This window comes from Nuphar pumila, unplaced genomic scaffold (genome assembly GCF_984573655.1).
Source record: "Nuphar pumila unplaced genomic scaffold, dmNupPumi1.hap1.1 HAP1_SCAFFOLD_1775, whole genome shotgun sequence".
NCBI lineage: Eukaryota > Viridiplantae > Streptophyta > Magnoliopsida > Nymphaeales > Nymphaeaceae > Nuphar > Nuphar pumila.
In genome coordinates this window covers 1-14,504 of record NW_028323761.1, presented here as the reverse complement: position 1 = coordinate 14,504, position 14,504 = coordinate 1, and the positions used below count along the sequence as shown (strand labels likewise).

General features: G+C 53.7%; 1 protein-coding gene across 1 annotated transcript; it reads right to left on the bottom strand.

The window, feature by feature from the left end:
* Nucleotides 1–3,261: 3,261 nt before the first annotated feature.
* LOC149809056 (pre-mRNA-processing ATP-dependent RNA helicase PRP5-like) lies at nucleotides 3,262–6,121 on the bottom strand. The gene is made up of 4 exons (XM_089995014.1): nucleotides 5,827–6,121; nucleotides 5,432–5,690; nucleotides 4,543–4,813; nucleotides 3,262–3,858 (listed from the first exon to the last, which is right to left on the bottom strand). Exons 1-4 carry the CDS (start codon nucleotides 6,119–6,121, stop codon nucleotides 3,262–3,264), a joined length of 1,422 nt encoding a protein of 473 aa, XP_089851140.1.
* Nucleotides 6,122–14,504: the final 8,383 nt, after the last annotated feature.

The following is a 14,504-nucleotide window of genomic DNA, read 5'->3' as shown; positions in this document are numbered from 1 at the left end:
CGAACCAATCGCTTCGTTCAATATCATGTTTTCTCGAACGAGACAATTAAGCTCTCGAACGCTCATCTCGAGATGCAAATCGCGCACAAGGCTGGCGAAGATGGTGCAAGCATTGTGCTTTTCCACCAGTGACAATTTGTAAGGCGGTCAAGGTGCGAAACCTTTTCAAGTCATTTCACTATTCCATAGGCATCTATGGTTCTCCACAATTTCCTTCAGTCAAGCTCTATGTCCGTCATTGAACACAGTAGTTCGATCGATACACAGCACACATCATACTGTACACGACAAGAGCATCGTGTCCTGTCAAACTCCAGGATTCGTCCGAGGCACACACCTTCAATATAGATAGAAAGATATGTCGAGAGGCAACTGAGCACAGCTTACATTGTTTCTTGAAAGCATATTCTATAGCAGTTTGACAGCACCATGTCTCTGAGAAATGGAAATGGGTCGTAAATGGGCGGGACTACTGCAGCCTGCTCTCGTGCCTGTCGAGTCGTGCCACGAGTTTACCTGTGCACACTGTGTCCGAGTGAATCTACCCACGAGGTTCATGAGCGGAAGTTACGTCCAACTTGGTTTGCTTCTAATCGAAGAGACGCATGCCTGCCAGGCAATGCTTGGAGATATCTCCGGGGTATCTGGGTATCTCCCGAGAGTCCAGTCCGCCAGTCATCCAAATCATCGGCCCAACATTAGTAATAACAATTCAATCGGGAATCATCGGGGATGATCGGGCTGGCAATTTCTCGCACACATCAGCAAGGAACGAACCCACCTGCGAAGCAGATGTAAGTAGAGGTACCTACTCATCGTCATGGCATCCCTGTGTCATGAATTGTAACCCTAGCCTATGGCATAGGGGCAGGGTATTTTCGACTTATTCAGGCGTCTATCGTTGAGATACTGCGATATCCCTGGCCCTGCCGGCAAACGCAGATAACGTGTGATGAACGCCGCTGATTATAATTGGCCTACGTACGAGTTGATGCCATGCTATTGGCGGCTTTGCTTGGATTCGTTGCCATAGAGGGATGCCGTCTCCATATCCTGGGGCTAGGCGAGCCTCGCCTGTCTGGACAGGTGAGTAGAGCAACAACCGCATTCACAGGCGGAAAACCACATGCACGCGAGAGACATGCGCACAGTCACACAATGCACCAGAACAGACTGCCCAGCCACTTACACTCCTGGACAAAGCAATCCTGAAATCAGTACAGGTTGAAAAGGTCCTCAAGCGCCTTCTTTGCACCATCGAGTTCCTGTTCCACCTCTGGCTTGAGACTACCAACAGTAGACGCGGCATCTTGCACTTGCGTAAGGTCGGTACCAGTGTTGACAATGTTCAAGTCCCTCGCCATCTCCATGAGCCTGCACACTAACTGTTTCCCATCAGTCATGCCTGTCCGCTAATCCGCACAGCCACGCAGTTGAACAGTGCGACCACAGAGCATACCGCTGAACAGCTGACTGACATGAAGTCCCTGTCCGGCAACGCCTCAACACCCTGCTGTTCTTGACGTCCCACCCCTCTAGCGGAAATTCACACGGATGACGCGTTCCTGCAATTGTTTCTCACAGGGACTGACGGTTGAGTTGCATGCATTAACCTGAGCGTGCGTTGTAACCGGACTCCCCCCACCATACCTAGCCGTGATCCCATCGGTCTGCTGCACCCTCCCATCCACTGCAGTTAAACAAGGCCCACTCGCCGCAATCTTCTTACCCCTCCCCCAACATGCAGTCCCAACAACCCCCCCTGGCCAATATGGTCTTCACCCCCACCCGCTTCAAACCCCTCCCTCCCAACGCCCTCTCCCCCACACATGCAGCTCCAACAAGGCCTGATAAGCGTTAATCAGTCACCCTTCCCCCGCGAAAAGGCCCCGTTGCCAATGTCTCCTCAACCCTTGCCCCAACATGCCGTCCTTGCCGACGGCCTTCCCACCCCAGCCCCCCAATGCACAGTACCAGCAAGGCCCTAATGCGGTCATGCACTCAAGGACCCCACCCCCAGAGATACGCAGTCCCAACACCCCATCATTGTCAATCTTTCCCCAAACCTCCATGCTCGCAGAGAGCAGAGCAATATGCCGACAAACCTAGGCACTTCATCGGGCGTGACGATGGTCGTGACGAGGCCGTGCGTGTCCATGCCCGTGCGCCCCGTTCTGCCGGCGCGGTGCAAGTACTCCGTGCTCGACTCCGGAAGGCCGAGGTTGTACACGTGGCTGACGGCAGGAAGGTCCAGCCCTCGAGCGCTGAATGGCGTCGCCAACAGCATGCTGGTCTTGTTGTCCCGAAACTCCTGCAGCACGCAGCCGAGTGGTTTCGTTTTCCGTCGCTCGTGACAACAAAGCCTCGACCGCTGTGAGCTACTAGCTCTCGCAGTACACTTTTGTTTGGTTTGGTTGAACTAGGGCCTGTGAGCTCACCTACACTTACTTGTGCTACACTTTCTTGTCAGCTCAATTTTGGCTCTATGATTCCAAACAGTGAGGCCTCGACAATCTGTTTGCAGCTTGCTACATGACGGCTTGTCGCCAGCTTGTCCATGCACGAGAAGTATTACATAGATGCACGTTTAACACCTGGACTTCAGATATTGATCGAAACGCGTAATGCGACACATCGACACCATACAGCTGCTTTGCTTTTCGAGTAATTCCAACGAAAGTGACTCCCTGGAGCATTGGAAGCTGATCCTAGCGACTCCTGTCTGTCACACATTGACACCACATGGCCGCTTTGCTTTTCGAGCATTTCAATAAAAGTGACTCCATGAAGCATTGGACGCTGATCCCTAGCAACTCATGTCTGACGTTGTCATACTGCGTTTGACTCTTGGACATAGCCGCGTACAACACATCCAAAACGAGCGCCTTGGGCGCAGTTCTGACAGGGTCTTCTTGCGTGCCTGAACCATCCAGTACTGAACCCCAAATTGTCCCGATTCCGGCTTCGTCTAGACATCATAGGAAGGCGAGATTGTGGCAATGTCGAGGTTGACCTGATCTATGGGTTCCAGGTCATTAAATGTGACAGCGTCTCCCAACAGCCCTTTCTACACGACGCAGCCTGTGCCTTGCATGAAAGACTTTTGCGTTCAGTTAAATGGCTTTCTTTGGCATCCTCAACACGGTCGACGAACGCCACACCTATCCGCAACCAATTCACCAAAGTAGAACTACCAACAACAACAACAACAACACACACCTGAAGCATGGGCTGTTTGCCGTCCGGCACCCTCATCCGTGATTAAATTCCAGAAGCATCATCGCCAGCAACAAAAACAATACACACCTGAAGGATGGTGATGGGGTGCTCGCCGTCTGGAAGCAGCAGCCCAATCTTGTGCTCCTCCCAGAGGGCATTCCGCAGGGGGTTTGCCAGCGCCTCGGCAGCTTCAGGAGAGTTGACGAAGGTGATGACGCGCGGGGCGGGGGCGTCGGCGCCCTGGGCGAGTGAGTCAGCGCGGAGGAGCTTCGCGAGGAGCGAGCTCGGCGCCATGCCGTTAGGGATGACGACGAAGCGGTGCCGCAACGATGCGGGTATCCCGTCCATGAAGCCGCTCACGTCGACGTAATCCGCGGACAGCCAGTGCTGCTCGAGGGGCTCTCTGCAGAAGGAGATATCCATGGACGCCCCGACGAGCGCCAGCAGGGGCTTTGCCCCAAAGAGGCGCCCCTCCTGCTGGCAGGCCTTTCCCATGATGACACGCATGCACTCTGCGTGGTTTGCCAGACATAGGTCGGCTTCATCCACTACTAGTACCTGCGCGCCATAGGCAGCTTCATCAGTGCTTCGCCAGGCAGCTTGCTTTGTGGGTCTGGAACCTCGAACACGAGATCTTGCCTAAGCGCGTACACAAGCATATGTTTGCTACCAGAAAGCCTTAAATGTAATGGTATGAATACCAGAGACTCTGTTCATCGTCTAATTGCGTAGGTGCTGATCCAACCAATGGGCGGCCACTGGCTACGCGTTTGTACAGACCTCACCTTGTCGTGAGCTGGTTTGTTTACTCCATGACGAGTTGGAGTTGCCAATATTCATGTAGATGTGGTAGTGCTGTAGAACGAGACAACATCATGACAACCACTTACTCGCTGAGAACAGTGCTCACTTCTGAATGCCACTCGGAAGTGTCAACAACAACGAGAACGACATTAAGATAGCAAGCCAGATACACAGGCAGCAAGCCCGCAACAAAGAACACCGCACACATATTCAACAGAACAATCGCAGTCCATTCTCGCGCACTGCAAAGTGTGACTGTCACTCCGCATTGCGTTCAGCGATGAAATAAGTGAGATCTTGGCGCGAGCCGTACCTTGGTGCGCTCCATGACGGGGCTCGTTTTACGTGAAGTTCCGGTAAATCCAGAAACAAGTGAAACGTCTATTTCCCTGATTCGTCTTTAGCTTTTGCGCAACTTTTGACTCTTTGCTTGCAGCTAAAGGCAAAGGAAGAAAGACCTTGATGCAAGCCATACCTTGGTGTGCTCCATGACAGGGAACTCGTTGGAGCGGTGTTAACCTCCGCAAGGCACTCGGGAGTGCCGACAACGACGTGGACGCCGTTTAGGTAGCGCCCGTTTTTGGCCATGACCACTTCCGCCTTGTCGAGGCACCCCCGGACCTTGATCCCACGAGGGCCCGAGTACGTGAACATGTTGGCGCTGTTCCCTGGAATCCCTGAGTTTACGCTGCCCCCGAAAATGCGGTAGATGAGCATCGCGATTTGCACTCCGAGCTCTCGATGCGGCACGACTATCACCGCTTGAGGACCCCTCAGATCGTCAGGGTACCTGCGCTTTTAAATTGTCTCAGAGCGAAGCACGAAGCGTGTTGTCAGGCTCTGATCATGCGCAGACGGACATGCTCTGGTTGCCCGCGGTGAAGTCACTGTATCGTCAAGGGTCGATCAGAAACACAGTTTGCCGCTCTGTGGCTCCTTCTGCAGTGATTCGCCAGAGTCGATTTCGACCCATTCCTTTCCCCATCTTCAGTCATGTGTAACCCATAGCGTAACAGGGTCTGGCAAAGCTCTGCCCTTCAAAAGGCTGGGAAAATTCCGCTGTTTAACGGTCACTGCAGGCTGTGGGCGATTGAGCTCTCGCTCGTTTTCATTCAGTACTCATGGTGGAGACAATGCATCTGTTTACAGCACAGCACAACCGTATCCACATGGACATTGACAGTATGATGGTGACGATGAATCTCTCCACAGCAGCAAATCCACCAAGGCAGATATAAAACAAGCCCGCCATGCTAAGGAGCACAAGCTGCGATGCAGTCGCCTTCTGCCTGAAAAGCTCTCGTAAGCAGCGATCAGGTCGATGACTTCCTTATCACGCATTTCAACATCACTTCAATCAGCTGCTCAGCACAAACAAGGACACGTGACAGCGAGAGAGGAGGCGCACTTGATGGGTGGGTAGTCCAAGCTGGCGAGCAGTGGCAACAAGAAGGCCAGGGTTTTGCCCGAGCCAGTCTGGCTGTGAATGATGATATCCGTGCCCGAGAGCAGTACGGGAGCGGTTCTGCGCTGAATCTCGGTGGGTACAATGTAGCCGAGGCGCTCTGCACGCTCCGCCAACCAGTCCGGAATGCCCAGACCCCTCCAGCTGACCAACGGGGTCGCCGAGTCCCCCAACATCGCTGTGATCTCCTTCTGAATTTGCCCTGAAAATTGTGCAAGATATGAAAGCACCTTATGCCTGATAAGTAAACCAATCAATCAATCGTGATAGGTGAATCATGCTATGATGCATTCTATGGCTGGTCAATGCAAACATGCAGATTGTCATGTAGGGCATACATGAGAGAAGGATCACATATCTACAGAGAATGCATCCTTTAATTGTAATGATGTCCTTGCCATGTATGAGTACGTCCTTGCTCGTGGCATCATAGCATTTGGCATGCTGTGGGTTATTGCCACATCGTCCAAAAGGTGCTGGGTAATGTACCGTGAAGGACCTATGCAATCCCACAACAGCTGCCTTTGACGAACCATGCAATAACGCAGACACCAAACTTTTAGAATGCATCATGGTGATGCTGGCAATGCAGGCGGCGTACATCCTCACAACATTGCCCCACAAGTAATGCATATCGTAATGATGAGCCCATGCTATCATGTACCGGCGCGCTCTTCAAGTTTTAGCTCGTGCCAGCGGCCGCGCCTTATGACAGGCTTGCTTGTTCCGACCGCTGACGTTCAATGAGCTGTATCGCTTCGCATGTGTTGTCTTTGTTGCTTGTTGACTATTTCCTGCCACTATCTATGTGATGTAATGATGAGCCAGTGGGAATGGGGGACTCCTGCCAATGCTGCGAAGACGTACACGCAAGCACGTACTGCTTGCTGTCATGGTGTATTTTGATCCATGCGTGTATTCCAGTAAACTTTTGCCTGTGCGTTTTTACCACCACGTTTCCACTGCACACCTGCCAGGCGATAGTCCTCAGCAGCGATGGCCATGTTGAGGCGTGTCTGCAGGCGGTTGAGATCCGTTGCAGGGGGCTGAGGTACGTTGACATCGCTGGCTGACGAGGAAGCGGCCGATTGCTCCAGGTTGTCACTGCTACCCTCTGCACGCTCCGCTCTCGGAGGGTCCCCATCGGATGGATCCGCTCGACAGCTGCGGATCACAATTGCGCGTCAAGATGCAGTGCGCGATGCCTGTACTTACATACATGGAACACGCGATCATACATTGGAACCAGCAATCCGCGCGCTGCCTGGCGCGAGAGGAGCTGCCGTGTCAGCGAGGCACACAGACTCGCGCGGTGACATCCTGCTCATCCTACCGGACGGGCTCACTGTCGTCGACATCTCGGTGGTGCACCCGTGTGCGTCAACCTACGTGCGCGCGGCGCGTGTGGCAGGCGGAGCAGCATTGGTGCGGGACGACGCGAAGCGGGCAAAGTATGAGACGGCACACCCTACTGGCTACGCATTCGTCCCGCTATCCCACGAGTCTTTCGGACGAATGGGCACGCCGGCGATGGAGCTGTTGAACTCCCTGGCGGTGTTGGCAAACGCTGGTGGCCGTGTGGTGAAGGCTGGCTTCGTCGGCAACGCGCTGAAAGAGCTGAGCATCAGCTTGTGCCGCGGCAACGCGCTCATGTACCGTCGCGGCCTCGGCGCTTTGGCGCGCGCGACGGGCAGTTGTTTCACAGCAGGCTTGACTGTTCCAACTGCTGACGTTCAATGAGCGCAGCTCTCGTTTGAGTGTGTTGTGTTTGTTGTTTGCGGCTTGTGCTGTCGTTGTTCTGTCTCTCGATGTAATCAGTACATGGAACACACATCGAACTGCGTTCAACATCGAAGTCCAGATGTGGGGACCGGGAGTGACGTGGATGGCCAGCCACTACATGGAGTACAGATGTAGGCCTGGCCCGCTTTGATGTCTACCTTGCTGTCATTGTGATAAATACTTATGGAATGATGTGGAAATACCATGACGCGCTGTCACGAAATCACGCAGTTAGCGAATTGCGGCCCTTGCTGTCGTAACCCTGACCTCGAGGCCATGATGCCAGTGCATGCGCCAGAAGCGATGCTCCCGCTCGCTTACCAGTCCTCGATGTTCTGTGTTTCAATGCGTGAAAGCAAAATTTACGAATACTGCGTTGATACCCAATACTCGGGTATTCAGCCCTCCATTTCAGTGCTTCGAGCCCAGAGAACAGCGATGAGACACTCCGAATCGTGAACGCCTTTTGGGGGGCCAAAATATCCGCATTTACCGTATGCGACTCAGGATATCGTGCGTCGTTCATGTGGTCGGTGGGATACGTGCTTATTGGCAATGCCCTTTCGAAACGAGAGTGAAAGCGACCATGGAGAAGAATTGAAACATACCTCATCAACCATCGTGGCGGCCTATTGGTTTTGCACGCGACTGGTCCGAACGTGACACAACTTCTTGGACGACAGGACGTCCTCATGATGCTAGATGACCCTCCGGATGAACACGCAACAGACGTAATTGAGATATAACGAGTTTACACTGTCTGTGACTGCTCTTGCAGCTTTTCTTGTTCTTCTGAAGCCGTACGTGATTAACAATACTCCTGACGTACCCTAATCGCTCCCAAAGATGAAGATGCCAAACACCTGTATCGTTACCAAACGAAGGGCACAGTGCTGCTCTTTGTTCTCGCTATGCATCACTTGGCAATGTAGCCCAGCGTATGCTACATGCCGCTCGCACTAAGCGTTCACAAATCATGGTACCCACTCACATCGCCAGATAGTCACCTTTCGATAGCTACGCGGTTGCCGATTTGCAACGCTGCTGTACGAAGTGTACCAGGGCGCCTGAAGGTTTCGTTACGTGCAAAAAATGCTCGAAGCCAGGCGCAGATACACTGCCTTTTGAGTGTTTGACGTCGAGGAAAGAGACTGCGCAGACGGCTGCGCACATGTCAGAAGTTTCGATACCTTGTGTTTGACTACAGGTCAACTTGCTCCTACATTTTACACCAATATAGCAGAAGTTTGCAATCCGATTGACAAATTTGGTGTCTTGAGAAAGTGGTCAGTTCTGTGTCGTTGAAGCTGTCGGCTCCCAGCATGATTGTGCAAACTGTCAATGCACCACGCGCAGTAAGCTCTTGGATTGTGCAGAAAAATGCAAGAGTTCGTAATGTTCACCATATTTTGACCTCGGTATGGGAAGTCCCGGCTCTGTTGGGCGATGCACAGGGGAAACGAGTGGCTTCACGTTGTTATTCCAGGTGACACTCATCACATTCGTATCATGTCTACATGCTGTAACTGTTTCAAATTGGATTTGAGAATTTCGCAGAAGGATGTATGTGAATGATGCGTGACGGAAATCCACTCAGCAAATCCTCGGAAAGCACAGTTGTGACATGTTGAAAGTGCACTGCGCTGCCCTACATAACCGACGTTGTTCAGTCCAAGACATCCAGATGTCTTTTTTGAGATCTGAAATCTTCAACACATGCTATTTTGGGTCATGTGGCGCGTGGCAAACAGGGTATGGCTGTTGAGAAAAGCGCGCATCACACGCGAGGCCGGAGTACCTTGCCTTGTGACAATCATCACTCTAACATGTCCAGATTGCGTGCAGCCGCGGGCACATGTCTCTCGGGGGCCCCAACGATATCCGGCGAGGAGTCAGCTTCCAGGGGCGGGGGGGGCGCACAAAGTTTGCCCCAGATGCGCCACAGCCAGGCTTCAGGCCCGGAAGAGGCCCAACAGGTGATGACTCAGACAGCCGCCGCGGCGAAGACCCACGACGCGAGGATACCAGCATCGGCCGGGGCAGCAGGCCTTCAAGCTATCTTGAGCGCCGGAGCGAAGACGGGCGCCGCGGTGGTGAGGGGCGGGGCGCCAGCAGCCGGGGAGGCCGGGGGGGCCGTGGAGGCCGTGGTGGCCGGTCAGGGGACGACGAGGGTGATGTGCCGAGCAGCCGTCGGCCCTCGCAACTGAGCGATGCGGACCTCGACGGCGTGATTGGCCAGATGAAGGAAGGAGGGATCTGGTCCCGGGGAGGCAATGCGTTGCTGCGGCCTGTAAGTGACGACGATACGCGGGACAGTGCCTCGGGGGGAGCGCCCTATGATGAGGACCTCAGTCGGGCAGGCGGCGACGCAGCGCAAGGCATGTCCAGGGGCCGGCGAGGGGGGGGCCGAGCGTCCGGCAGCCGCCGCGGTGGGAAAGGTTGGGTGAGCGAAGACACGCGGATGGAGCGGCTCTTGGCGCGGCCCGGGGCACAGGCGCCTGGCGAGAGGAGGGGCAATAAGCGGCAGGACATGGTGGGGGGGCGTGAGGGGGGCAGCCCCTCGCAACAAGCAGCGGAAGTGCTGCGGCGCTTTGAAGATGAGAGCGACAGGAACGCCAAAGCGCCCCGCGCGGAGGGCGGGAGGGGTCGCGGGGGCCCGTGGAGAGGGCCAAGTGAGGGCCGCCGAGAGGTACGCGAGATGCAGGTGGGGCCTGCTCGCGGAGATGGCAGCGACGAACGGGGGGGCAGGGCGCAGTACCGGGGGGGTACGCGGGGGGGGCGCTGCTCCGAAAGGCAAGGGGGCTGTGCACCGGACGATTGACGGCACCGTACCGATCTATGAGCGCAACTTCCAGGATTTGAACTCTCAAACGGTACGAATATCCCCCACGCTAGTTATCCCCAAAACCAACCCTTCTCCCAGCATAGAATTCAGCACGCCAAGGCGTTCTGCCACCGGCCAGCTAGCAGAGGACTCCGGAATGGGCATGATGTGGACAGGAATGTGTGAGGAACGTGCGTCTATGTTGCTTGTTGACCCTTTCTTGCCATTCTCTATGTGATGTAATGATGTTCACAGGAAGGAATGAGTTTGTGCTCTTGGAGTTATTCATCACACGTGATTCGCCAATGTCCATGTGGGTGCAGTGCTGTCACAAGGCACGTCAACAGGAGCCGTAGTACTCAAGAGCAGTAAAACTGATGAGTTACTCGAGTGTTTCGTCAGGATAGAACCGGACAGCACAGGCCCAAGGCAACAATGCACTCATGTTCGAAGCAGAACAGATCATCGTCCTCATATCACATTCCATCATTACATCATGTAGATAATGGCAAGAGGTAGTCACGTTACATCGTCAAATCACATAGTTGATGGCAGGTCAGAAAGGGAAGGCCACACTTAACAAGCAACCAAGTAAGCGCATTCAAAACAATACAGCTCATTGAAAGTCAGCGGTTGGAACAGGCAGGTATATCATTACATCACGTAGATTATAGATCAAGTCCACCAGCAATCAAGACAGCACATTCGAAGTGATACAGCTCATCGACCGGCAGATACATCACTACATCACATAGAAATGCAGTGCATGTTTACAGACTTAGCTCACAAGGAACCACCCAGTACAGATACGGAAAGGGTGGCAGGAAATAATCGACAAGCAACAAAGACAGCACATTCGAAGTGACACAGCGCATTGAACGTCAGCAGTTGGAACAATCACCAGCAACATCATCACGTGCGCGTGGCTATGCAGGCGGCTTGGAGGCTCTTCAATGTGTGGGTGGCAGTGAAAGACGATCCAGGCAAGGACAGCATCGAGGTGTGCCGGGCGCTTGTGTTCAAGGTGGAGCGCATCCTTGGGGTCACCTCGGAGGTGCCGATCCCGGCGAGCGCGATCACGGTTGTACGGAAGGCCTTCGACCCCCGCCCCAATGAAGCCGGCACAGCCAGCTTCGCATACACCGTGCTCGTCGACCACCAGGCCTGCCTTGCGTCCGACGCTCAGCCACGCCATCGACCCGGGAAGCAGGAACGGTGTGTGTTTCATGATAAAACTTTCATCCCTCAAAGCGTAGCGTTTGTCTTGTTGTTTGCATATTCACCACGGGCAGCGTGTGTTTGGTTGCCACGTTTGTCGTTCGACCACTGTCTTGCTCCTCGAAGCTTGTCGCATTCTTTCTATCAGGCGTACCAACCCAATCCGGCGATGTTTTGGGACCAATTGTGGGTCGGAACAAGTTCTGGCTCGAAGCAACCTAAGCGCTAGAGCGGGCAGCCCAAAGGTCGAGAATTGACTGCTCGCAACCTCGTCTCTACGGCCGTTGCTTTCCTCTGCTGCACCTTTAAAACGAGCTCGTTTCACTCCTTGTTCCTTTGCATTCCAAGCGTATCAACGAGCTCGTTTCACTCTTTGTTTCTTTGCATTCCAGCGTCTTCAAGGACGAGCTCGCAGCCATCAAGGCAAGCCTTACGGAGTCGCTGGTGCGTACGAGCAAGGGGCCGCCCCCCGTCGAGCCCCCGCCCTCGAGGGACCCCGTCGTGATTGTTGGATCGGGCCCATCCGGGCTCTTCGCGGCGCTCACTCTCGCGGAGGCGGGTGTGCCGGTGGTTGTGCTGGAGCGCGGAAAAGGAGTGGAGGAACGCGGCAGGGATATCGGAGCTCTCTTTGTTCGCAAGCAACTAAACCCTGAGAGCAACTTGTGCTACGGGGAGGGCGGTGCCGGCACGTGGAGTGACGGCAAACTTACCACCAAGATTGGCCGCAACTCAGGTGCGCTATGTGCCAGAGTACTGCAGACGATATGCTGACGTTTTGCAGGAAAGATGCTACCAAAAAGTCAAGGGATATGTAACGTTTTACATCATAACTCTCACAGAATGGATGTTGTTTGATGGCCTACAGTACCACCGCTGAGCACATGCATGGTACATGTGAAAATGCTGTTCTGATTGACGGCGCTGCGTTGCAGTGTTTAACCAGACATTGCATTTCTCGGGTTGAGATGACCGAAAATGACATGTCATGAATTGTCGGGACGAAAATGGGGGTCAAAACGCATTCTGGCGAAGCACTGAATACAACAGATCATGGAATGTGACGTTATCATCATCATGACCATTCTCGTTGCAATCATGCAGACAAGGTGCGGGCGGTGCTCAACACGCTGCACCATTTCGGAGCGCCCGAGGCGATCCTCGTCACCGGCAAGCCGCACGTCGGCACAGACCGCCTCGTCCTCATCCTTCGGCGCTTCCGTGAGCACCTCATCGCCCTCGGCTGCGAGATCCGCTTTGGCACAAGAGCATCTCAGCTGCTCGAGAAGGACGGCCGCGTCACCGGCGTTCTGACGGACAGCGGCGAAGAAATCTCCTCCAGCCGTGTGATCTTGGCCCCGGGGCACTCTGCTCGGGACATCTACTCACATCTGCTGGACCTCGGTGTCGAGCTTCGACCCAAGCCGTTTGGTGCGTTCCTCATGTGGGTGCGAGCTTGGATCCTCAAGGTAAGGTGAAGGCTGGAAACCATTACCTTCGGCTTCCCCACTGAATGATTGTATTGAAAGAAAGACAAGCTCACCAGCACATTTGTAGACACAGGCACATGCGTGAGCTCACAGGCTGTAGTCCAACCAAACTAAACAAGGTATACTGCGAGAGCTGACACCGCGTAGCGGTTGATGATGATGCTGTATTGTTTTGCAGCACTGCCGCGTCCACATAGACATTGGCAAGCTCAAGAAGTACTTGGGAATTTACTACTTGGGAATTGAGGACTGGTTTACCAAATAAGTATAAAACTGTCACTCAGACGGGACGCATGCCATGTCCTAGAGGCGGACTATGCCGACAGGGATGTGTGCTAGGGGCCTTGACATAATTTGTGGATGATGATCGATGATGGACCGTTCTGCAAGACTACCGCATCCACGTGGACACGAGCAACTCCAAGTACTACTTGGGAGGCACTGCTTGGAAGCACAGCATATGTAAATCACGTCATTCTGGGTATCGTGCCCAGAAAATATCATGGTTTGTCTGTCCAGAAGGAACGAGTCATGGTGGACATGTGGCTGCGCTCTCTGCAACAGAGCCCGCATGGTTGCTCTCTGTGTTTCGCCAGGCAGAGTATGTCTTGGGGTCTATACGCTTGCAAATACATGAATTTTGGTGACAGACAGGGGTTCAACCTCCCTTCTGGCGAAACACTGGTTGCTCTGTCCACAACACTTGACAAGGTGTGCCTGGGCATGCAGCAATGGGCTTCCGGATCGAGCACCCTCAAACGCTGATCGACCGCATCCAATATGGGGAGAAGACAGCAGAAAGTGTGATGTCCGGGAAGGGGAAAGTGCCGGTTGCCGACTACAAGCTGAGCACACGCGTCCACGTTGACCTTTTGCAGGTTTGCCTCGTTGCTTCCTTCCCTGGCATGCGCTTGTGTGTTGTTGTTGCCTCTCTCTGGGCTGTGAAGCCTTGTCAACATGTTGCCCAGTACTTGATTCAATTGAGAAGCATGCTATTGTACAATCGGTATATTTTCGCCATTGCTAAATGCTTTCTTTTTTTCCCTTTGATGCCGGTTCTGTGAGATGGAGGAGCATGAGCGGGTTTTGCCTGATAGCTCTCGATGCCGGGCACCCCCTCGCACACTCGGCGCCGCATTCTGACATCACATGAGCACACAGGAGGCCTGGGAAGACAGGGCTGTTGGCGAATCTTCGTAAAGGTCGTAGGGTAAACACAAGTCCACATGCTGTACAGTGCTCCAATCAACTCAAAAGCATGCTTGCTACAGGCCCGGTGCTGCTGCGAGAGCGTGTTGTCCACATTCCCATCACGTGTGCTTGTAGTTGAGTTGGTCGCAGGCTGACTGCGTGGTTTGCTAGCGTTTCGATGACATTGCAAAGGCAAGCGCATACGCAAGCGTGCGTCGCAATGTCAGGATCGTTCCCAGATACTACCAATTGGCACTTGGCACTCCTAGTGTTGTAAGAGACTACAATACTCCCATCACTAATATCAATATCATTCACTGATACCCAGGGGTGGTTCTTGGAGTTGCCGATGCTTATGTGGATGCGATAGTGTTGTGAAACGATACATCATCATGCAGATCATTTAGTCGCGAGATCAGCTCTGGGCCGTAGTCAACGCCACCTTCTTTAAGCTGGCGTATCTCTTGTCCTTTGCTTTTTCACCATGCGAATGCATCGCACACGAGTGACTGCG

What these genes read in the sequence shown, in the direction of transcription:
- LOC149809056 (XM_089995014.1), bottom strand. Translation starts at nt 6,121, where the DNA reads ATGCATTACTTGTGGGGCAATGTTGTGAGGATGTACGCCGCCTGCATT. An exon ending in ATATGTGATCCTTCTCTCAT is followed by an intron (nt 5,691 to 5,826) that starts GTATGCCCTACA and finishes CACAATTTTCAG; the next exon opens with GGCAAATTCAGAAGGAGATC. An exon ending in CTCCCGAGTGCCTTGCGGAG is followed by an intron (nt 3,859 to 4,542) that starts GTTAACACCGCT and finishes GTACGCGCTTAG; the next exon opens with GCAAGATCTCGTGTTCGAGG.